The 23,402-nt window shown below is 40.5% G+C and overlaps 2 protein-coding genes across 3 annotated transcripts; one reads left to right on the forward strand and one right to left on the reverse strand.

Moving 5' to 3' along the window:
* Positions 1-724: 724 nt before the first annotated feature.
* On the forward strand, positions 725-1,997 carry LOC133926801 (probable aquaporin TIP2-2). Its single transcript, XM_062372903.1, has 3 exons — positions 725-961; positions 1,067-1,314; positions 1,418-1,997. Exons 1-3 carry the CDS (start codon positions 832-834, stop codon positions 1,784-1,786), a joined length of 747 nt encoding a protein of 248 aa, XP_062228887.1. The 5' UTR covers positions 725-831; the 3' UTR covers positions 1,787-1,997.
* A 16,377-nt stretch (positions 1,998-18,374) lies between these two features.
* LOC133926802 (auxin-responsive protein IAA21-like) lies at positions 18,375-22,547 on the reverse strand. 2 transcript variants are annotated; one of them, XM_062372904.1, is made up of 5 exons: positions 22,113-22,547; positions 20,774-21,015; positions 19,926-20,067; positions 18,950-19,011; positions 18,375-18,663 (listed from the first exon to the last, which is right to left on the reverse strand). In XM_062372904.1, the coding sequence occupies exons 1-5, from the start codon at positions 22,400-22,402 to the stop codon at positions 18,626-18,628; spliced, it is 774 nt and encodes a 257-aa protein (XP_062228888.1). In that variant the 5' UTR covers positions 22,403-22,547; the 3' UTR covers positions 18,375-18,625. The 2 variants fall into 2 exon arrangements, with proteins under 2 accessions (XP_062228888.1, XP_062228889.1); XM_062372905.1 differs by having other exon boundaries at positions 18,940-19,011.
* Positions 22,548-23,402: the final 855 nt, after the last annotated feature.

The following is a 23,402-nucleotide window of genomic DNA, read 5'->3' on the forward strand; positions in this document are numbered from 1 at the left end:
TGAATCTATAGATCCGTAAAACAGATCTAAAACAGCAGTTCTACAAAACTACCACTAATTAACCTCCATCAATCAACCTAATCCGAAGCGTCACTAGAAAACCTCCTGACCCCTCTTCTTTTTGTCAACTACAGAGATGATGGGGCTTGGCTGATCGGTGGGCCTCTGTGGGCCCCACGAATGATTGATGGCTACGGGCTGTCAGTTTCCAAACTCGCGAGACCCTTCGGCGCCGACCGGGACGGCTGGCACAGCTGGCGTGCCGGCATTGGATAAGGACTTAGGCATGCGAAGCACCTGGATCCGTGAAGGGACTTTGTGATCCCGTTCTTGGTAACGGGTCTAGTGCTCTTGTCCGGGTCGGGCAATGCGTTTGTTTGGAAATCATCTGCAGCGGATTTTGTGACTACTGTAATTTGCATTGACAGTCTCTCTGAAACGTAACTACGTATTTCCACAATTGGGAATAAAACGTTCATGCACGGAGCTCAGGTAGAATCATTATGATATAACAATACGACGTCTGCAAGTCGAGGTCAAGGTCAAGGTCATCAAGGTCGAGACATCTGCTACCAACGAGATAAACCAGCAACACAAGCCATATTGGATCGACAGTAATACGAACCGGATCCAATATAGCCTCAAGTAGTTTTTTCCCCTCTTATTTTCAGAAAACAGTCCTTAATAACTCAAGTGAGGCAGGCAGCTCCGGAGCCCCTATAAGAACGGCTCACTCGCCCAGTCCTCGATCCGTATTCTCAGCGAGTGGCTACCATCACAGCTAGCTCCTACCCCCCTCAGTTCCGGCGACCCTCCCCAGCCACCGCCACCATGTCGGGCAACCTCGCCTTTGGCCGCTTCGATGACTCCTTCAGCGCGGCCTCCCTCAAGGCCTACGTCGCCGAGTTCATCTCCACCCTCGTCTTCGTCTTCGCCGGCGTCGGCTCCGCCATCGCCTACAGTGAGTCGATCGCTCAGTGTTTATTGCTACAATCGTGCGTGCAGACTTGGACACGCACGCATACCTGTAACGTTTTTAATTACTAACGAACTGGGTCGACTGCAGCCAAGTTAACCGGCGGTGCGCCGCTTGACCCGACCGGGCTGATCGCTGTGGCGGTGTGCCACGGGTTCGGGCTCTTCGTCGCGGTGGCTATCGGCGCCAACATCTCCGGCGGCCACGTCAACCCCGCCGTCACCTTCGGCCTCGCCCTGGGAGGACAGATCACCATCCTTACCGGCATCTTCTACTGGGTAGCCCAGCTCCTCGGCGCCATCGTCGGCGCCGTCCTGGTCCAGTTCTGCACCGGCGTGGTACGCACGTAAATCAAATTCAACGCTAGCAAGCGCAGATGCGCTCGGCGGCAACCGGGCTTAAAAAAAAGAACGGCAATGACACCTTTAATTTCTTCCGCAGACGACCCCGACACACGCGCTCTCCGGCGTGGGCGCGTTCGAGGGCATCGTCATGGAGATCATCGTCACCTTCGGGCTCGTCTACACCGTGTACGCCACCGCCGCGGACCCCAAGAAGGGCTCGCTCGGCACCATCGCCCCCATCGCCATCGGCTTCATTGTCGGCGCCAACATCCTCGTGGCAGGCCCCTTCTCCGGCGGGTCCATGAACCCGGCCCGCTCATTCGGCCCCGCCGTGGCCAGCGGCGACTTCACCAACATCTGGATCTACTGGGTTGGCCCGCTCATCGGCGGCGGCCTGGCCGGCATCGTCTACCGGTACATCTACATGTGCGACGACCACGCGCCCGTGGCCAGCAGCGACTTCTAAGCTGAGCCGAGTGAAGGGTGTCGTCACCGTGCATTGTTGTTTGCTTTCTCTCGGAGATGTTGTTTGGTTCAGATCAACGCCCCGGATGCTAGCTGTCTCTGAATTTGCTCCTTGTTGTGATGTGGTGAGTGTTAAGTTGGTGGGGTTTTTGTAAGAACCAGTGCTCTTCTGTTGACTTTTATTGCGCGATTTAATTTGATTTGTGCCCTAAGTCTGTGTTGCTATGATCCGGTAAAGTTTTTAATAAGTTTTGAAGTCAAGTAAAAGTAGAAAATGCATTGTTATATACTGATGAAGCAGATGAGTGGTAGGTAGTCGAACGAGTAGCAATCTTGCGGTGTACGTAGTTGACACATCCAGCGAAAAATGTTGCTACGAATTGCGAAGTAGTGGAACTAGCCTGCCAACTGAACATTTGTTTTTTAACATGAGACAGTATATCAGTATCATGCCAAAGGATGGACTGGTGCCGCGACATTCCAGGGAACACCATCTGGAACTGCTTAGTTTTGGGTGCCAAAGACACAAGAAAGCTGAAAATACAGATGAATAAATTTTGCCGAGGACATACTGTCAAGAAAACCACACCCAAATGAGTTTCGTCAGGTTATACTGAAACATAAATCGAACATAACCTGATAATAACTAGAAACGTATATCCAAGAGCCACATTACACAGCACAAGCAAGCACATCGTATCACACACCAAGCATTCACTGCGATAACAAACAAATCAGCAATACGCATACCATTTGCAGCAACAGAATAGAAATCCAAGCTCAAATCTCCAGAACGCATGTTTAGTTCACAACGCACAGCCCACACCGGCATATCCATAACAAGTTCAGCTTCGAGCCCCGAAACGCGAGGCAGCACACATACTAATCAGGCTTGCAAAAAGTTCAACAAAAACGATTAGATAGTCAGAATGGACTCATCGACATGATCTTGGATGCTGGTACCATGTCGCGCATCATCTGCAGCACCGCCCTCAGCAGTAAGGATCAAATTTGATCGATCCGTACCCTGGATTTTTGCAAGTACTGGTTTAGATAGGTAGTTTCTAGTGTCACTCCTGCGAGCAGAGGCACTGTGACACTGTTAGAGCTTGAAGATTGGTTCTGATAATTTTTTTCGTAATATTATGACTTTGCTATATTGTGCACACATTTTATACTAGAAATTAGTAGTCCAAAGTAGTATGCTTTATACTAAGTAGCTCCTACAGGAGACCAAGTGAATTGGATAAAGCAAATTGCACATGCTACAACAGCACCAAATCTATGTAAATAAAAAGAAAATAGCACCAATGGGCAGGATGTGGCACATCGGCCACAACTCGTCAGTCCAGAAGCGAGGCACTGTCATCATTAGGAAGATCACTCTGGCACCTGCTACATCTTTAGAAACAGCCTTCCATTTACAATTTGACCCACCCATTGGCAAACGGATTGGATGCGAAGTTGGCATCGATGGTATGTCAGTATGGCCACTCGAGACCAATTACTCCCAAATTTTCAGTTCATGTCACAGCTAGTACAAAGCAATAGCAATATTCCAAACCTAAAAAACGTGAATAGGAGGAGCACAAACTGATTGAACTTACTAAATTGCGCTAATCTGAATGTCTCACTGCGTTCAGGGCGTCTGTGCTCGCAGCTGCAACTGCAAGGGGGGCCTGGCCAGCGATTTTGAAGGGGCTAGCGCCGAGGCGATGGAGAAGAGAAAGACAGCTTCCTTTTGTTTTTTTGCTTTGCGCTCCTTAATCCTTGCTTACTGAATGAACTTTAGCAGCTCTGCTCTACTGCTATCTGGAACAAAAAAAGCAACAGTTTAGTTAGAACGGTCGGCGAGGCCCCTATTTCTTAGTTTGGTGAGGTTCGTTACCAAATGTCTACGGATATTTTACTCTTTTCTTAGGGTATTCATAAGTTCTTTCTCGGTATTCAAATCCTCGGATGCTGTTGACTGTAATTCGTCTATCCTGAAGTTGTAAGCCCAATTGGCTGGTGGTATGTAGGACTTGAATAAAATGGCCCACAGAAATGGCAGCATATGGTGTGTCCCATCCAGAAATACAGCCCGAGCCCAGAACAAGGATCCAGTGGGTTTGGACCCAGGCCGCACCTGTGGACTCTAGAATTTTTTTTATTTTTAGAATTTCTAACTTAAAAAATTAAATAAATAGATTTTAAATGAAAAAATTTACAAAAATAGACGCCTATCACCCTCTAAAATTTTAGAGCTGAGGGCGGTAAGGATACCATGGTGGCAAGGACAAACCTTACCGCCCTCTGGTTGTTAGGCTACTGTTTCCGTAGTGAACAGTAATTAGCTGCTTAATTTTCTCTTTCTGTCTATTTTATTTAAAACAGTGATATTTTGTTATTCTAAACATCCTAAAATTTTTTTTCCATGTTTTATAATGTGCAACCCATTTTAATTGGATTCACCTAAAAAGCATGTGTAGAACTTAAACTAAAATTCTCAAAAAAAAATGGTACTTTATAACTTCTAGAAATTATTAGGGCATCAAATAAATTCTAAAAAACTAGAAAAATCACTAATATTCTTCTTATATGATGGACTAATTTCTTAAATTATTTTCAGCCCTATGTTTGTATATGTTTGAATTCAAATAGAGTTAAAAGAAGAATATCACATGAAATTATAAAAGTACATATAAATGGAGTATTAGAAAGGAACTCACTTTTTCACCATATAACATAGGATTGAAAATAAATTTAAAAAATACTCCATCATATAAGAAAAATATTAGTAAATTTTTCTATATTTTTGGAAATTTATTTGATGCCCTAACAATTTCTAGAAGTTATAAAAGTACCCTTTTCTAAGAATTTTAGTTTAAATTCTACATATGCTTTCTATTTGAATACAATTAAAATAGGTTGCACGTGTATTATGAAATATGTAAAAAAAAATTAGTATTTTTAGAGTAAAAAAAAATACTGTTTTAAACAGAGAAGGCATGAAGAGAAAATTTAGCAACTGATTACTGTTCACTACGGGAACAGTAACATAACCGGTCTCTCGAGTCATTCAATTTTACATGCTTACCACTTAAAAAGACGGTAGTTATCTATTTTTATAAAAAAATTTATTCAAAATATATTTATTTAATTTTTTAAGTTAAAAGATATAAAAAAAACTCGTGGACCCTACAGGGTGTAAAAAAAATTATGGTTTTAGATATACTACAAAATGCAACTTAATGTCATGCTAACATATCTATAAAATCAATATGAGTAAATTGATTGTATGCCATTTGTAATCACGTCAATTCACAATTTGGTATTGACAAAGTTCGTTTTCAATATATACTATTGGAAATTTAAAAAAAACTTGTACTACATGAAATGACCTTATTGTCCTCGGTCAAAAACAGAAGCCCAAGCCGTTCCCGTCGTATCCCATGGGCGGCGGCGTGGACAGCAGGGGCGGCGCAGGCCGCTGCGGGGACAACAGCGGCGGCGCGGCTCGCGGTGAGGACGGCAGCGGCGATGCGGCGCGGTGCGAGGACGACAGCGGCAACGGCCTCCTCGCCGGCGACTCCAATCTTTTCCCCCCTGCATCGTCTCCTCTACCGGCCTAGAGCCCTCTCGTTCTCCGTTGACGTGTTCGTGGGACCGGTCTGATGGACCCGCTGTTGGCGCGCTGGTGGCGTCCGCGTCCGACTCGACTGCGCTGCTGCGCGCGCTCAACGAGCTCGTCGCCGCCATCCGCAGCTCACTCGTGGTTGAGCTCCACGCGTGGCGAGCTCCTGCGTCTCGTTGCGCTCCTCTGCACACACATTCGTGCTCTGCGTCGGGTACTATGGCCGCAAGGAGATCGTGGACACGCTGCTCGCCGAGGGCCTCGTCGAGCGCCTCCTCTTCCTCCAGCGCTCGGACCTCGGTGGCTCGCTCGCGGATACGGACGACGCGTACTGCTCCCCGAAAGAGAAGCCTCACCGCATCCGTTCGTTCCTCCTCATTAATTTTTCCCTTTCTGTGAATAGTAGAGGTTCTCGTGTAGATAGGATTTGGTAGGAGACACGACTCCAATCCATGTACATGGATGTTGCACAGGAGAGTCCAACATGTAACAATTTTTTAACCTGTCAAAAAACTGGTAGAAGACGATTAATGACGCAATGACAGAGACAGAGAAGCCATCTCCCTTTCAGATACTACTGAAGCAGTTAAAAGTCGGTGCAAAGTACTCCATTGTAAACAGTGATATACGGTGAAAATATGCTTACTGGTGCAATGGTTGAGTAGAATTTTTAATACGCTCTATAACCCACAAAATAGGGATATATTGGATTTTTTTTTATTGCCAAATGAAGCATAAACCAATATTATGCAATGGCGATGGTACGAAATAGAGAATCTAGCATTTCAGTGGTATAGAATAAAATTGAACTTTATCGATAGTAAATAATGAAACTGGAACAATCTCAGATGGCGTACAGTCAATCGCCTCCTTATAATATTATCAAAAATACTTGCTCAAGGCAGATCTCTGCATATGGTTTTCTGTTCATTCACAGCACTTACAGAGAAATTGATCCTTTTTGGGGCTGCTTATGAGGCTATTCTCAAGCAAAAAAAGCGGTGAGCGGTCCCAAACAGGCCAATTCTCCATGGCTACTAGCGGATGTGATTCTCACAGCCACCCCCAATTGCACTAAAACATAGAAGCGGGCAGACGACTACTTTTGGGAAAAGCCAGACTTGGGTTACAAAACTACCCCTAAAGTTAGCGAAAAATTACCCACCAATTGCCACTTCATAAATAACCTTTCTCCAACTTCTCTACTTGTGCTCGCCCCTCTCCTGAGCTCTCCTTTGTAGCTCTCACCTGGGCGATTTCTATAGTTAGGGCGCCGCCACGTTGAACTGCGCCGCCACGTCGGACTATGCCACCACGTCGGACTGCGCTACCACCTCCCATCTGCACGAGCACACAGCCATCCGGTACCCTCCATCCGCTTCGCCATCGATCCAGTGAGCGCGCCGTCTGGGGTAGGTGTCGCTGCCCCTTCCATCAAGGGAGCCAACTCCTCTTCACAGCCGGCCGCTGACCCTCTCCAGATCCGGTCGCCGCCCCTATCCACAGCCTGCCACCGCCCCTCTCTGCAGCCAAGCACCTCCCCTATGAGCTTCGCCAGGACCACCACCGCCACCGCACTCGATGAACTCTATTCCTCCTTTTCCCCTTTGCTAGGTGATAGAAAATGCTGATCTGTATATGGAAGTTCGATTTAGCTATTGTATGCACGTTCGAGCTATTGTTGTTGTATCGATTGATCGATGGAATGAATGAAATTGATACTCATTTACCCATTTTTGCTATACATTTCAGCCCATTTTTCCTATTTTTTGCATTGCTACTGATGGGATAAATGAAATTGATACTCATGTGGATCATAAGTTCTTCGTGATGTAATGTTCAAATGCAAATCATAGATGGAAAAACCTACCAAGTGCATTGCTAAGTGGGATCCATTTGCTACCAAGATGTTCAATGAAATTTGTGTGGAAGAAGGTAATGCACACAATAGACCTCAACATTGCTTGAATAGTTTAGGGTATGAACCTTATAAGGAAGTTCCAGGAACAAACCAAGAGGTCATATACCCCAAGGGCAAATGAAGAATAGGTGGGATGCCTTAAAGAAAATATATACCTATTGGAAGACTTATAACAATAGAGCCACTGGTTTGGGGAGAGATCCTATAACATGATGTATTACAGCTAGTGACGAGTGGTGGATTGAGCAAAATGAGGCCAGTTGATGAATATGTTGTCTCTGTAAGTAATATGTTTTTTTATATCAAAATTTATATTGTACTCTACATTTTCAAGCAATGCTAGGTTGTATCACTTTTAAGACTGCACCACTTGAGCATGAGGAAGAGTTGAGAATAATGTTTGAAGCTATTAGTTGTACAAATGAGAGTTCCTTTGTTCTAGGAGTTCATGGAGAGAATGATAATGGAGATGGTGATGCTGTTGGTGAGGCTGAGGATGTGAATAGAGTGCCACTCATTGTTGAGAAGAGTGGCAAGAACAAAAGGCTGGCTCATGATTCCCCCAAGGGAAAGAAGAAGAAGACTTGTAGAGATGACTATATGAATCGGTTGGTGGATGCATATGAGTTGAAGGCCCAAAGTAGTATAAATTCTGCTACTTCTGCATTGGTTGATCATGTGAGAGATGAGATAGCTCAATTGTTGGAATTAGTAATTCAGGATGGAGCTGAAGAAGGGAGTGACGAGAACTATTATACCACACAACTTCTTATCAAAAAGGAGTATCGTGATGTGTTTATCACTTTGAAGACACCAAATGGGAGACTGAATTGACTGAAGAGGACATGGGAGGACAAAAGGAAGCATTAGGTTGCATAGGAATACCTATTATGCCATCACTTTGAGACTTATCCTGTTATGTACTATGACTTTAGTTATCTTGTGTCATCACTTTGAGACTTATCCTATTATGAAATATGATTTTAGTTATCTTATGTCATCACTTTGAGACTTATCCTATTATGAAATATGATTTTAGTTATCTTATGTCATCACTTTGAAACTTATCCTATTATGTAGGATGACTTAATTTATTAATCTGTGATTGATGTCACCATAGCTTCCTTTGTAATCATGTATGCAGATGAACTCTTCTACTAACTCTGAAGAACCAAGTGATGTCATTATAGATAATGGTAGTGATGAAGACGATGATGATTTTATGGTTGTGTATGCTGTTTTGGAATGTATGTTATACCATAGGGACTCAAGCAGGATGAAGAAGGCTAGGATACTTCCAATCATGACTGGAATTCAATGGGTTGAGGCTCAACTTCAAGATAGTGACAAGTGTTATGACATGTTTAGAATGAGGAGGATAGTTTTTTGATGGCTTCACAAAACATTGGTAAATAATTGTGGCTTGCAATCTAGTAGAGAACTTTGTAGCAAGGAAGCCTTAAGAATATTTTTATGGGCATGTGGTGCACTTCAATTGTTTAGACAAGTAAAGAACAAGTTTGGGCATTCATTGGAAACTGTCAGTAGAAAGTTTGCTGATGTACTATATAGTATCAATCGAATGGCTATTGACATAATAAAATCTAAAGATCCTCAGTTCACAATAGTGCATTCTAGGTTCCAAGAACCTAGGTTTTGCCTCATTTCAAGGATTGTATTGGTGCAATTGATGGAATACACATACCTGTGATTGTGCCCTTATGTGAACAACCTAAATACTCTGGCCGACATGGATATGCTTCGCAAAATGTCATGGTGGTTTGTGACTTTGATATGAGGTTCATATTTGTTGTCACCGGTTGGCCAAGATCTGTTCATGCCACCGCATATTATTTGATACTTTGATAACATACAAGCAACAATTTTCATATTCCCCAGAAGGTATATTACTTACCGGGATCTATTCTTATGAACATTTGTATATCATGTATTAAACTAAAACTTCGTTAAATAGGAAAATATTATCTCATCAATTCAAGATATCCTAACAAAAAAGGATTTCTAGCACCTTACAATGGACAAAGGTATCATGTCTCTGATTGGCAACATGGTCGCCACCATGTGGAATCCAAGGAAGTCTTCAACTATGCACATTCATCTCTCCGAAATGTGATCGAGTGTTGCTTTGGAGTTTTAAAGATGAAGTGGCACATTTTTAAACTTGCCTAGCTATCCAATAGAGAAGCAATCTAAAATCATAATCTCAGTAATGGTTCTTCACAATTTCATTCGAGACAGTGCCATACATGATGCTGATTTTGAAAACTACGTTCATGACGATGGAGCTCATGGTACCCAAGCTACTATAGAAGATAGGAGTGCTTTAGGAGATGAAACTGATAAGAGTGCTTTACGTAACTCTATTGCTGCCGCTTTGGTAACATAACTATTGTTTGTACCCGTGACTAGTATTTTATGGTTGTGTATGGTGCTTTGGAATGTATGTAATTGCATATACCCTGTTGTTGATGCTTGCTGAGCTTGTCATTGCAATGGCTTGAACTCTAATGAGCAGGTTGACTTGTTTCCTAATCAATGGCGATGGTCGTTGTTATGATTGTGGCTTGTGAGCATCAGAATTTGCGTCGCGTCGCTGTTCTTACTTCTCATAGTCACTATATCAGTAATAAGTTCTTCCTTTATAATTTCTTATTAGCATTTCTGTAAGGTTATGATTGATGATATATTTCGGAGGAGAGACGTTCTTGTAAAAAGGGTTGCTTCACTCATCAGGTTTCGTGAAAAGCGAAAGAAAAGAAATGTCAATAAGAAGATTCATTATGCTGTACGCAAAGAAGTGGCACTCGGGTGTGTTGCTGGTCTGATTAAGTATTGACCATATTTTATTTCTAAATGGTATTGCAGAAGGCGTATATAAACCATACCTATTAGCCACAAGCATTTTCTTATCTTGAATGATTTTCTTATCGTTGAGGGGGAACCATCTCTAGCCACTCATGTGCACACCTCTTATCAGTTCTTTAATTTGTGAATTATTAATGCGGCAATTTGTTTCCAGTTATTACAACATTATCATGGTTTTCACTTATTACAATATTCTCATGATACATCTTAAACCATCAAAAATCAATTCAAACTGTCTTCTATGCTTATTCAGGAAAAAAAAAGACATTATTAGCTTCAAGGGCATATAAGTCATTTTATACTGAGTACATACAATCTCTCAAAAAAAAATCAGGAAGCCAAATATGCATCTTTTTCAGGCAGTAACTTTTCAGAAAAACTCTGCAAAATTAAGCTGTTCTATATAGGACCATTGATAACAAGATAATAAAGTGTTCGCCTGCACGATCCTGAAACAACACATTTTTCTTGACAGGGTGGGATAACGATTTGCAATTTGCAGCATGGCTTTGTCCTCTCACTGCATGTTGTGCAGCCTTGTCAGAAAAGAGGTACTAGTACTACTTGGCTAGAGCGTCTTCAGCCCTGCGACTTTTTTTTTAATTTTTTTAAATTAATATTTTAATAATAACTTGCCGAAATTTAAATTTTCAGAGACTAGTCCTTTTTATCACACCAAAATATCTGACATGACTCCCCAACGTAGTCACGCTATATTAAAATGACAACGCTGACGGAAACTCCGACACCTTTATACGTGGATTTGACGTGGCAGGCTGAGTCACGCAAAATTGGTTGACTCGGGTGAACAGTATTTTTCGGATTAACAGTATTTTCTGCGGTTTCAATTATTCTCTTTTTGCTTTTTCTATTTGAACAGTAAGGTTGCCGTACTCTAAAATTTATGAAACTTTTTCTGTATGTCCTATAATTCATGATGAATCCATTTTAAAAGGATTCACCTCAATACCCCCATTTAGGTTTCAAAATAAAAAAAAACTCCAAAAATAGTTACTTTTAGAAATTCTAGTAATTTTTAAGGCCTCAAATAAATTCCAAAAATCTGAGAAAATTCATTAATATTTCTATCATGTGGTGTAATAATTTCTAAAATTATTTCCAACCCTAGGTTATTTGATGAAAAAGTGAGTTCCTTCGCAATACTCCATTTATATGCATTTTTATCATTTCATACTATTTAGCCTTATAAACGTCCTCTAAATAATTAGCAATTATATTCGATTTTCCTCAAAATTTTGTCAGCACTTAATGCAACATGTACAGGTCCTATTTGCAAACATGCACATCCAATAGAGTCGTAGAATTTGAATTATTCAATTTCGAATGTTGGTATATGTTACAATTTGTTCTATAACAATAATACTTAGGTGACTTGTGGAGCCAAAAAGGATTGCCATTTGTGGTCTAAACCATACCAAATTTATTGTATGGATAGTTCAGAATATGTTTTAGCCGAACCACATACATGATTTTTAAGAAGACTAATAAACTTTAAATAAGTAAACTAAAGAGAAAGAATAAATGAAAAAGAGTAAAGATTGGTATATAAATTACAATAAGTTATTTTATGTAGTTATACCTACCATCCGAAATGTAGAGGTGCCGTATTGTCTTCTTAATACCTTTGACATAAGTTGTTGTAGGAGGTTCAATAGAGACCTTTTGTCCTATTGTGTCTGTATAATGTTAGATTATATATTATTTTATTAAAGTTATATGATGGTATTACAATAGATAAAATGTATATTAGGAATGGTAGATGTAATATATAAATGAATATATAGTTACCTAACATGTCTTTAGTGTAATTAATTCTGGTCCTTAATGTATCAACGGATGCTAGAGTATATTCATACTTGGGGAACGTTGGAGAAGCACCAAGGAATTCAATTACCTCAGTGTGACCTGTGAATTTTATCATGTATATGTGGTCAACTGCTCGATAATTATTGTTAGCTAGGAACACTTGGAAAAACTTCATGAAATATACAACTCCTTCTCTAAGGTGTGGTTTGAATTGATCTACATGGCGTTGTGGCACTTGAGCTTCCATTGCATTTCCCTGTACATTTGCATAGAAAATTATTTTAAATGATGTATACTCTTTTATTTTTTCTAAAGTACCTAATGTTTGTGGATACCTCTTAATCCAATAGTACAAAATCAAGTCTATGGACCTTTTCTGGTTTGTCATCCAGAATATATTCGGATAATCTTGTCACGACAGATGTGTCGTCATTTCATGCTAAAAGCTCTGTCGTGTAATTACCATCGAATGGCTCATTCCAATCCACAGTTAAACTACTCATGGATAATGGTTGCCACTGTTTCATTCAATATAACCTAAATTGTGTATAGATTCTTGATGAACATATCTCATGGCTTAAACCTAAGAACATTAATATTATTAATTGCCTACTTTCAACAAAATTAGAAATTATTTCCTAATTTAAATATACGTTTCAAAATGCTTAATTCACACTGTAGTCTCAAAGGCTGTGGGTAGCCATAGCACTTAGCCATGTTTGAACATGCGCAATTTAAAGTTTATTAGTCTTCCTAAAAATCATATGTGTGGTTGGGCTAAAACATATTCTGAATTATCCATACAATAAATTTGGTATGGTTTAGACCGCAAATGGCAATCCTTTTTGGCTCCACAAATCACCTAAGTATTATTGTTATAGAACAAATTGTAACATATACCAACATTCCAAATTGAATAATTCAAATTATACGACTCTATTGGATGTGCATGTTTGCAAATAGGACTTGCACATGTTGCATTAAGCGCTGGCAAAATTTTGAGGAAAATCGAATATAATTGCTAATTATTTAGAGGACATTATAAGGCTAAATAGTATGAAATGATAAAAATGCATATAAATGGAGCATTGCGAAGGAACTCACTTTTTCAACAAGTAACCTAGTATTGGAAATAATTTTAGAAATTATTACGCCACATGATAGGAATATTAATGAATTTTCTCAGATTTTTGGGAATTTATTTGAGGCCTTAAAAATTACTAGAATTTCTAAAAGTAACCATTTTTGGAGTTTTTTATTTCGAAACCTAGATGGGGTATTGAGGTGAATCCTTTTGAAATGGATTCATCATGAATTATAGGACATACAGAAAAAGTTTCATATTCAAATAGAGAAAGCAAAAAGAGAACAATTAAAACCGCAGAAAACACTGTTAATCCAAAAAATACTGTTCACTAGAGTCACGCCAACCAATTTGGCGTGACTCAGGCTGCCACGTCTAATCCACGTGTAAAGGCGTCGGAGTTTCCGCTAGCGTGGCCAATTTAGTCACGCCAATGAATGTGGCGTGACTACGTTGGGGAGTCACGCCAGGTATTTTGGTGTGACAAAAAGGGCTATTTCTGAAAATTTAGGTTTCGACAAGCTATTATTAAAATATTAATTTTAAAAAAGCTAAAATATAAAAAAAGGTCTCAGCCCTGCCTAGCGCTTATATGGTTACCCAGATATTTGGATATAATCTGCTGTCTTTTATGGGAAAGATAATGCTAATTGTTAAGGTTAGGTTATCTTCAACAGATATTTTAAAAATTCATCACTTATAATATTATTACAGTATCCTCTAACACTATTACAGTACTTTCTATTTTTTCATTTCCAGCAACTACTATATTTCCTACCTTCTATTACTTTCATCTTTCCTTCGGATCCGTAGTCATTCTCTATAAACAGTATTACAGAATCACTATTCAGTCCACAAATTTGCTGCCCCTCGCCCATATCTGATTCCCTGCAGCATCCCTATAGAAGCTGATGTCACATCTGCTGGACACCACTTTATCTGTCGATCAGCAAATTACTGTAGCACAGAAAAAGATGTAAATTGCACTAGTTAGTTGGGTTTAACAGTAACCGCCGAATAAGGATGTAAATTAACGAGCGCAAACGTGAAACCTCACGCATCACACCTAAGCTCACGCACCCGCAAAAGAATTATTGTAAAGTAGCCTAAAAGATAATGCTTTACTACGAAAATAGACGCCGTACGAATCTTTCCAATTGCCTGCTCGTTCATGATTTGCGCCCGAGCTCCAATATTGTTGGAAACAATCGCTTGTTGGTGAAGAAACGTGAGCCAAAGCATTAGGCAAAATACATGGTAGTTCACACACTTGTTCAACGAAACACGCATCTTTGTTCTCCTCATTGGCGATACCACGCATCCTCCCTCTTGTGAATAGCAAATATTGACGCTACCGAAGCCCACCCCTCCCCTCTCTTGTGAATAGCTTAAGGGAAACGTGGATGACTAAATTGGTCATCCATGCACCCTTTGATCTTCAATCGTCCGTTTTCTGAAACGGACAGTAAGGATCAATAGCTACGCCGAACTTCTTTTCTGATGCGGTACTTCTGCTTCAATGCGCTGTGCTCAAGGAATCTAGGCCTTCGATTTCATAAACGCACGATATATTCTCTGATACCATGTAAATAAGAGGGAATTGGTTTAATGTGGTCAATGTGTTGCTTAAGGCTTTAGGTGGATTATATAGAGTTACAAGATTTGGATGTTCTAGAGATAACATGGAAACATAGTATCAATTTAGGTTTTAGTCATAGCTCCAAAACCGTCGTTTTCGTTGCGCTGCTCTTGTGAGATCAATCTCTATGATTTCTGTCGGGGGCTACGTAACCCATAGCTAGGGTCAGCGTCGTCGATCGAGTCAATCGATCAGCAATGCGATTGCCACGTCTTGTTGTTGCCTTCCCGTGTACGTGCACACATGCACTTGTCCCCCGAGTCGACTATGCACACCCAATGCGTGAGCGTTGTCGTGCACTGTATCTCTACATACACATCATCTTTTTACGCGTCTACGTGGCAGAACCAGGACTACTCGATCTAGGCGAACTTGAAGCAACATATTGGCACATAATCCATAGCCTCCACATGACAAAAAAATAATGATTGTAGTCAATTGCATAGGGAAAAACAGGTCCTTGAATAATATAATAAAACGCAATAGCTACGAATAATGAGTGTAACTGGCTGTTTGGTTACTTATCACACCATGCCAAAAGTTTTGGTGGCGAACAAATGGTCCGCCACCATTTGTGATAAGATTTGACAAGAAAGCAAATATCTAACAGCCGGACCTCGGTAAAAAAGAAAATTTGACACGCCCAATGTTTGGTAGATGCTTGGGCCGAACTATAGCGGCCTGCCACAAAATGTGGCGAACAGCGGCTATGTAGCAAGCCGACTTTAAATCATTTTCAAGGTATTCCCGTCAGTAATTAAAATTCTTTTATGGAGGGATTTTTTCCTTTCAGCGTTCCAACGATTCTTCTTCATGTTTTCTATTACAAAGGGATTCATAAGATCATTACTTTCAGAACGGGATTCTCTCTTATTTCCTTTCACGAATCTCTGTAAAGGAAAACGATTATTGATGAAATAAATAAATAAAATGAGAAAAAAAATCAAAAAGGGAATAAAATGAAGGAAATATAGTTAAAGATGATCTAAAATCCTACTTAGCAAGTCCCTAGTTCGCCATGGGTCACCTGTAGGGACCATACAAGCTGCCCCACCACTACGAACATCCATCCGTAACTCCGGTCATCTTCTACCTGCCAGAAGATTTAATTTACAGAACAAGACCTTTAGAACCTGGACGAAGCGATTCTAATCTTGATATGAAACTTGAGACTTTTTGTGGTGAAACATGCATGTGTGGAACTATAATTGCACTGCAACAGGACCCAGTAGTTCAGTGGGGCTCTCTACCCAAGGACACGAACAAGAGATGCACGTACGCACGCTTCTTCCTTCACTTGCAGGTGCAGGTATGATGGATCCATGGATGGATGGCCTTGGGACCTTGGGTACTTGGACACCAAAAGGGAAACCAACAGAAGCATCATGAGAGGCACTTGCTCTGCCGTAGCAGATTATGCGCTTGTGCGATTAAAATTCAATTCTGTTATTCTTCCGATGAAAAAAATCAGTGTAACTAAAGATGGTGAACATCTCATCATACAGATGTCCTCCGTGCAATCATCGCGTCTAAAGCAGTATATATCATCACAGTTGGGACAAACTTTGAGCTTACTCCGTTCATCTGTATTCCGTACGTGCACAAGAGAAGTATTTTAAGGCTACTCCGAATGGGATGAGAATCCTAACTTTGAGCTTACACCGTTCATCTGTATTCCGTACGTGCACAAGAGAGAGAAGTATTTTAAGGCTACTCCCAATGGGATGGGAATCCCTAACTCATGGGGTTGGATCCATACGTCAGTAACGAAGTCACGATGACGTTGAAATTAGGGATTTAATGAGACACATTTATTATGTGCTAGTGCGTCACAATAGGATTATTTTGATGATATGAATCTTATATAAGATATAGCTTGAGCACAAAATTCAATACATGCAAACTAGGTGACGACAATTAATTGATTTTAGAAATTAGGAAACATCAATATGATACTATATGTTGGAAGGGACGTATCAATTTATTGATACTATAGCAATATGGTACAGTGAAATATAAATCGATTAGGTTGCTCCAAAAACAAGGATTGGTCAAGTGAGACAACAAAAGGACAACCAGCGGCCAAAATGCAAGAGGACTTTTACAGTACACCTAAATTAGTGCATACCGTCTATTTTTTTTATCCGGTGGCTTAGATTGGTCCAATGATACTCTATCACCCATTAGTATCATGGGTATTATTAAAAAGTATCATGTGTATCATAAGGGTAGGATTGGAAAAAAAACTCTGATAAACTTGTAAATTATATGTTTAATTAGGAAAGATCAAAATGTTAGTTTATTCTTCGGATAAGCTTTCACTTATTCTGTTCATTTCATTTATTAGGGTTTCCACCCTCCGTCGGTCGGTCGATGATGGGTGGCGAAAGTCCGAAGTCCGGTCAGTCAATGGCGTAATTATCCCTAAGGGTATCAAGATAATTACACTAATACCTACTAAAATAGATGGTTAAATCACAACAATAATACTCTTCATTATCTAGTATCATAGTGTACTGTAAAGGTTCTCAAATGCAAATGGGAATGAGATGTCCGTAGTCTACTCTACCTGGCCAACCATATCTGCAGTTCAGTTGCAGAGGAATCAGAACAAATCAACCAAACCAATAACCACTCCACACCACACCAGTAGAAGGAGAAAGAAAGATACCCTAGCCTAGGCCAACAAGGCAATAACTAAACCACCCTTCTTTTTCTTTCTCCCCATCACAAACAAGCCAACGGCAGCATGGATGGATAGATGCATGCAAGACCGGGGGCATCAGCATCTCCTGTGTTTCAGAATGAAAGGACACCCATCCATATATTAAGCAGCAGCTTATGGAATGCGCCAACAATATCCTAATCCAATTACACATGCCAACCCCCAAACCACTGCATATGTATGTTTATACAGCAAGAGAGTATAGTATAAGAGGGCAACAAAAAAAGCCTGAATTCACGGCGGCATTACGACCATCTCATTTTATTTTTCCTATCTTCTTCTTTTCTTGATGCTGGATGAATGATTGCAAGGAAGCCTCTCCCTGCTTTCCAAAGACAGTATCATGACACCAGGAAAAGGATAACACATGGAAGGCCCCCACTAACCAAAGCACTGATTGAAGGCCACTATTGAGAATTGGGCATGCACCACACTTGCAGAGTTGCAGTGCAGGCTACATAGAGACTGGAAAGGACCGGACACCAAAAGGAACCCTGGACCAGCTAAACTGGTAGGGGTTTGAGATGAGCAATGCCATTAACCGAAGTAAGCAACCAAGCAAGTGCAATGCCTTACAACAGAAAGAGAAGATTATGACAGCCTGATGTGATCTTCTAACTACTAGAATTATCAACACTCTAATGGTTCTGCATGAACAGAAAGCTGATCAGAACAACCAGGTTAGGAAACAGTGCTCATGCAGTAATCCGCCCCTTCTAGCAACCAAGAGGGTTTCACGAAGCATCACATGGCACAGAATGTTCTTACATACTAGACAGTATTTGCATACCTAATTTTAGACTGGCACCAAAAACAGATACCGACTCATCAGGGACATTAACGAGCACAAAGCAGCACTCCAAAAACAGTTTGGATCACACAGCACAACCATTTACAACAGAAACTACGGCACACAGTTAAATAGACAGACATACAGGGACTTACACAACTTATGTTTGCAATCTAACATATCTTGGTCCAAACCAAAAATAGAAAAAAGAAAGAAATAAAGAGGTACAGATTGATATAAGTAAACCCTTTCTCACATCTTAAGTCCATTAACCTTGTGGTTTTGAAAATGGGGCCTTACAAGTAAGAGTGTGATGTGATTGCAGGGAGCAGGGATCATGTTCATCCTTTTCCTAGTTACGATTCTTGCTCTTCTCAGTGGCCCTAGGAGCTGAAAAACGAAAGTGCATTGTCGTATTACAAGCTTGTATTAAGTGCAAAAAAGTGATGAGCAGATTCAAGCAAAAAGGATGTCCACAGTAAATGGACATCCACAGTAAATGGAAGAGACCCAGCCTAATTCAAGCAAACCTGAACTTCTGAAAAATTTGCAAAAAGCTTATCTAAGGTGCAGCTATGCAGAACTGCAAGCAGTAGATTCCTCTGATATGCCTCCACAGAAAAAGGCAACAACACAAGTAAACATCCATATTCTAGCATATATCACCTGTACTTACCAAGGCCCACTGCATCTGGACCCTTCATGATCCTGAGCCTCCTACAGCTGCCCGTGAACATTCTGCAATACAACAAAATAAAATTTAGAAGTCAGGCAGCCTTTCATGTACAACACAGTACCTGCACTCCTGGTTCAAGTTAAGAACTCATTGGAACACGCAAAAAGGTGGTGAGGCAGGCATTGCTATGCTGTGTAGGCCACGCAAATAAGGAAAATAAAGTAAAAAAAATGGCTCTTAAGGGAGAGGATCATAGGCCATACGACAGAAAGGGTTGGTCGTTGGCATATTTGTGAACCTAATTTTGAATTCTGGTTTACCATAGCATTTAACTTTCTTTTATTAACAACCATAAACCTTTCCCGTTTATTTTTGGAACGATAATCCATGTGCTGAAGAAACAGTTATTTACAAAATCCTCCTAAAAAGTGAGACATGACTAAGCAACAACATTTCAACACCAACAAATGAAACACTTCAATAATTCAAGCAGTATATAGAATGTATTAAATTTTCCAACCCACTATAAGAAAGCCATCAGAATATCAAAGACAAAGGGATCCATGCACATGGGGATAAGGAAATATGCATTTAAACCTCTCGAGTTTGATATTTACAAATACAACTTCAAATCGTCCAATTTGCTAGAAGTTCTAGTAAATATTCTTGAAGTAAAAGTGAATTGCCCACATTTTTCCATCTACTTAGGCTTTTAGGTGAACTGGTTGGTGCATGCAACTCTATATGGTATCAGTACTAGAGGTCTCGAGTTTGAGTCCTAACGGGCGCAATTAAACAAAAAAATTACAACCGACTCCTACTTTCACGTCTAAGGCCTGAGGGTACCTCCACATGAGGGGAGTGTTGAAGTATAAGTGAATTACCCACCTTTTTCTATCAGCTTAAGCTTTCAGTGAACTGGTTGGTGCATGCAGCTCTGTATATTGAGAAATGCTGGGCTATAGGCATCACTCACCTCCATGGGACATCACCGACAAGCATCCAATCCCCATCCTTGTCCTCATAAGTGAGCAGAAGTTCAGTCCCATTTTTAAGATCCATTAGTCGGCAATCAGATAGTCCTTCTCTTCCTGATTTTCCATTAGATTCACTATGGCCTGCAGGAACAGAAAAAATTTCAAAGTGATGCCCAGTTCAGGAACATTTCCAACAGAGTTACTTCACAGCACCGATGAAGACAGATGCCCCATGGAAAGTACTCCAACTCAGTCTTGTAACTAACATGGATGAATAAACGGACAACATTGTGACTGAAAAGTGAACTTATCTCTGCATATCTCAAATGCAAAGCAATGGCATTTCTAACATGCTGCAGTTCAGCACAAAAAGCATGAAGCAATGTCGTGCACGCCAAGTACAGATTCAGTTTTAGGATGAAGGGAAAGATCCAAAACGGAAAGCTTTACACAAACAACAACGTTACAAGCCATGGAGGATAATAGCAGATACTAATAGTTCTCCTGTTGATACATCATGCAAGAAATATGATGGCAGGGGGAGAAAAAAATCAAGAAAATAGAGACATCAATGAATATTTTATAAACACAATATCTGGTCCTTGTTCGTTATAAATTTATGCAAAAGTTACAGTCCGTAAAATGGCAAAGGTAACAGCTTCATTAATCAATAAGCAGCGTGAGGAAATGTCTGTCCTACAAGGAAACTACATCTACCTCTATGGTAAAGACTGCATGTGTCAAAGCATATTCTTTGAAAACAATTAAGAAATATTATGCAATATGCATTCACTGCCACACAACACAATCGAGCTCAAGAAAGATCAGGGCCGACACAAGAGCTCACCAACGGTAAAGCAGCTGAACATCTTCTCCAGCGCCAGTGAGAGCTCCTTGTAGTTCTTGTACATCTTAAGGTCCACCTTCCTGAGGTATGGCGCACCATCCATGCTAACCTTGACATAGAAGCACCCCTGCGCTGGTGCCTGCTTTGCCTCAGCATCGTTTTTGCTTTTGGGAGTAGGCGTGTTCATTGCCATGGTGTTCTTACGGTAACTGCGGATTGGTGGCCATCCTACCACCTGTGCCCTGTCACAGACATCGTAACAGTCAAAACAATATCCATTCAAGGTTGGTCTATTATGCACAAAATAATGATAATTACAACACAACTTCATCCGCAAGGAGTTGCCGGATTGAGAGGTTGCAATACTGAGAGGGCAGAGATCCCCAGCTGCTGAACACAGAGAATAAAATCCACACTAATTGGTACATTTGATAACTACCTTATTGCAGCGACTCCGGCACACTGGCATCACGCAAGTGGAGAACACACACAAAAGTTACTTACTTTCCACAGCAGAAACAACGATGAGAAGAGAAAAAAGCTTCGCCAGTTTTTTTCACAAGAAAGAATGGTTATATTTTTCGTGCAATGTTCTCCTTTGTTTAGCTAAATACTAGAACCCTTTTTATAACTGGGTTTACTCTTGTGCTGCAGACATAGGTTGCAACCATTTCTTACCATTTATTACTCTCCCATTTCTTACAATTTATTACTCTCTCCTAAACAAATATAAGGTGTATTTTATTTTGAAAAAATCAAACTTCATAAATTTTGACAGATATTTAGTCAAATTATATACATACTTAATATATAAAATTTATTTCAATATATTTGTATTTCAAAGTACTTTTAATATAACGTTGATTTTATAGCCATTGATAATATATTATAAGAGATTTTTTTAAACAAAATATACCTTACATGAATGTAACCGATATAACACAAGGCACTAAACTCCCAACGATTTTTCATTCCACAATTTTTCATTCTTAATTAGGAAAGATTGACAATTTTTTTAGGGAATACCAGATGAATTATTTTCAAGAAAAAAACACAGGAGAATCAACAATTCACACGAGAAACAAATAATCAATGAAGCGAATCAATAGTCACTTTTTCTCTGTCAACAAAAATAGAACGCATAAAACCCGCAAAGAACATCGAAGAAGACCAATTCGCATTTTCAAGGAAAAATTGTAAATAAGAAAAAAAATCAACCTTCACCGAAGAACAAGAAATGAAAAAAAAAAAACTTCAAAAAAGAACAAGAAAACGAGAGTTCAATTCAAACCGCAAGGCACCAACCGGCGAACCCACACACCAACCAAAGTCCACCTACTTTGCGGCCGGCGCCTGCGCCTTCTTCTCCTCCTCTTCCTCCTCCTCCTCCTCCTCCTTGCTCCGCGCCGCCGCCTCCCGCCGCTGCCCGGCGGTTCCCCCCACGATGGCGTCCGCGAACCCGCGCTTGGCCCCGCCCTTGGGCAGAAGGTCCAGCGTCAGCGGCGCCCCCGCCGCCGCTTCACCTCCCTCCGCCTCCTCCGTGCCCGGCAGCCCCAGGCGCAGCTCCGTGGCCGCCACCGCCGCCGCCGGCGATAGCCCCATGTAGTCCCGCTCCTGTGGCGGCGTCATAACTATCCAATTTCCACGAGAATCACAGCATCGCACTAGGGAAATCTTGGTTTCTTGGGGGAGGTGGGGTGAGTGGCAGGCTTGAGGTTTCTTGGCTGCTGCTCAGCTTGTGAGTTGCGAGTGGGGAGGGGGAGGAGACAGGAGGACGACGAGGTGGGGTTTAATGGGGGTGCTTTTGCATAAAAGTCCTTGTTTTGCTTCGTAATTATACTTTAAGCACGGGCCTAGATTATGCTCTTGTTTTGTCTTGTTCAATTTTTTTAGGAGATTTTGTCTTTTCCATTCGGAGGTAGGGCAATGTACTAAGAACCAAGAATCCGGTGGTTTCTTTTCCCCCTTGAGAGTTGAGATGATAGGGAAAGTAGAAAAGGATCTGAATTCATCGTGTGCCAAAGAAGCTATTAGCAGTGGTACCAACTGTTTCTCTTATTAGATAGGAACAAGTGCTGAACATTTTTAATTGACAGTGCACCATGGAGGTATGTAAATAGTGGTAATTCAGTTTGCAATATTTTTTTGCATTTTTATGAAATGCATTGTGTTTTTGACTAAGAAAATAGGAGTGTATTACGTATCTCGGGCCTACTTTATAATAAAAGAAATTAAGCAGATGTAGCTATTTTGTTTCCAACATTTGGATTCCGAATTATCACAAACAATCCATTTTTTTTGGTATTGAGTTTACATTCCAGATGTAAAACTACATATATTTTTTTAAAGTAGCAGTTCATATTTCAAATGGTAATAGCGTAAAATTTTCAACTTCAAAATTTTCAAACAAAAGTTTAAAACTTAAAATTTAGGTTGCCAAATTATAATTTTCTAGTTTAAACTTCAAAATAGAATTACCAACAACTAGAATACAATGGGTTTCAAAACAAAATAGTTTAGCCTTCGACCACAATCTAATAACTTAGCTAGCCAAGAAGAAACCAGCCCTCTAAACAACGTGGCTTACTTTTGAAGCCTAGTCTCTTCCTAGGGCTTAGAAAGATATGTT

This window comes from Phragmites australis, chromosome 8 (genome assembly GCF_958298935.1).
Source record: "Phragmites australis chromosome 8, lpPhrAust1.1, whole genome shotgun sequence".
Lineage (NCBI taxonomy): Eukaryota > Viridiplantae > Streptophyta > Magnoliopsida > Poales > Poaceae > Phragmites > Phragmites australis.

What these genes read in the sequence shown, in the direction of transcription:
- LOC133926802 (XM_062372904.1), bottom strand. Translation starts at nt 22,402, where the DNA reads ATGACGCCGCCACAGGAGCGGGACTACATGGGGCTATCGCCGGCGGCG. An exon ending in GCGCAGGCGCCGGCCGCAAA is followed by an intron (nt 21,016 to 22,112) that starts GTAGGTGGACTT and finishes TGTCTGTGACAG; the next exon opens with GGCACAGGTGGTAGGATGGC. An exon ending in GTTCAGCTGCTTTACCGTTG is followed by an intron (nt 20,068 to 20,773) that starts GTGAGCTCTTGT and finishes CTGTTCCTGCAG; the next exon opens with GCCATAGTGAATCTAATGGA.
- LOC133926801 (XM_062372903.1), top strand. Translation starts at nt 832, where the DNA reads ATGTCGGGCAACCTCGCCTTTGGCCGCTTCGATGACTCCTTCAGCGCG. An exon ending in CGGCTCCGCCATCGCCTACA is followed by an intron (nt 962 to 1,066) that starts GTGAGTCGATCG and finishes GGTCGACTGCAG; the next exon opens with CCAAGTTAACCGGCGGTGCG. An exon ending in TCCAGTTCTGCACCGGCGTG is followed by an intron (nt 1,315 to 1,417) that starts GTACGCACGTAA and finishes TTTCTTCCGCAG; the next exon opens with ACGACCCCGACACACGCGCT.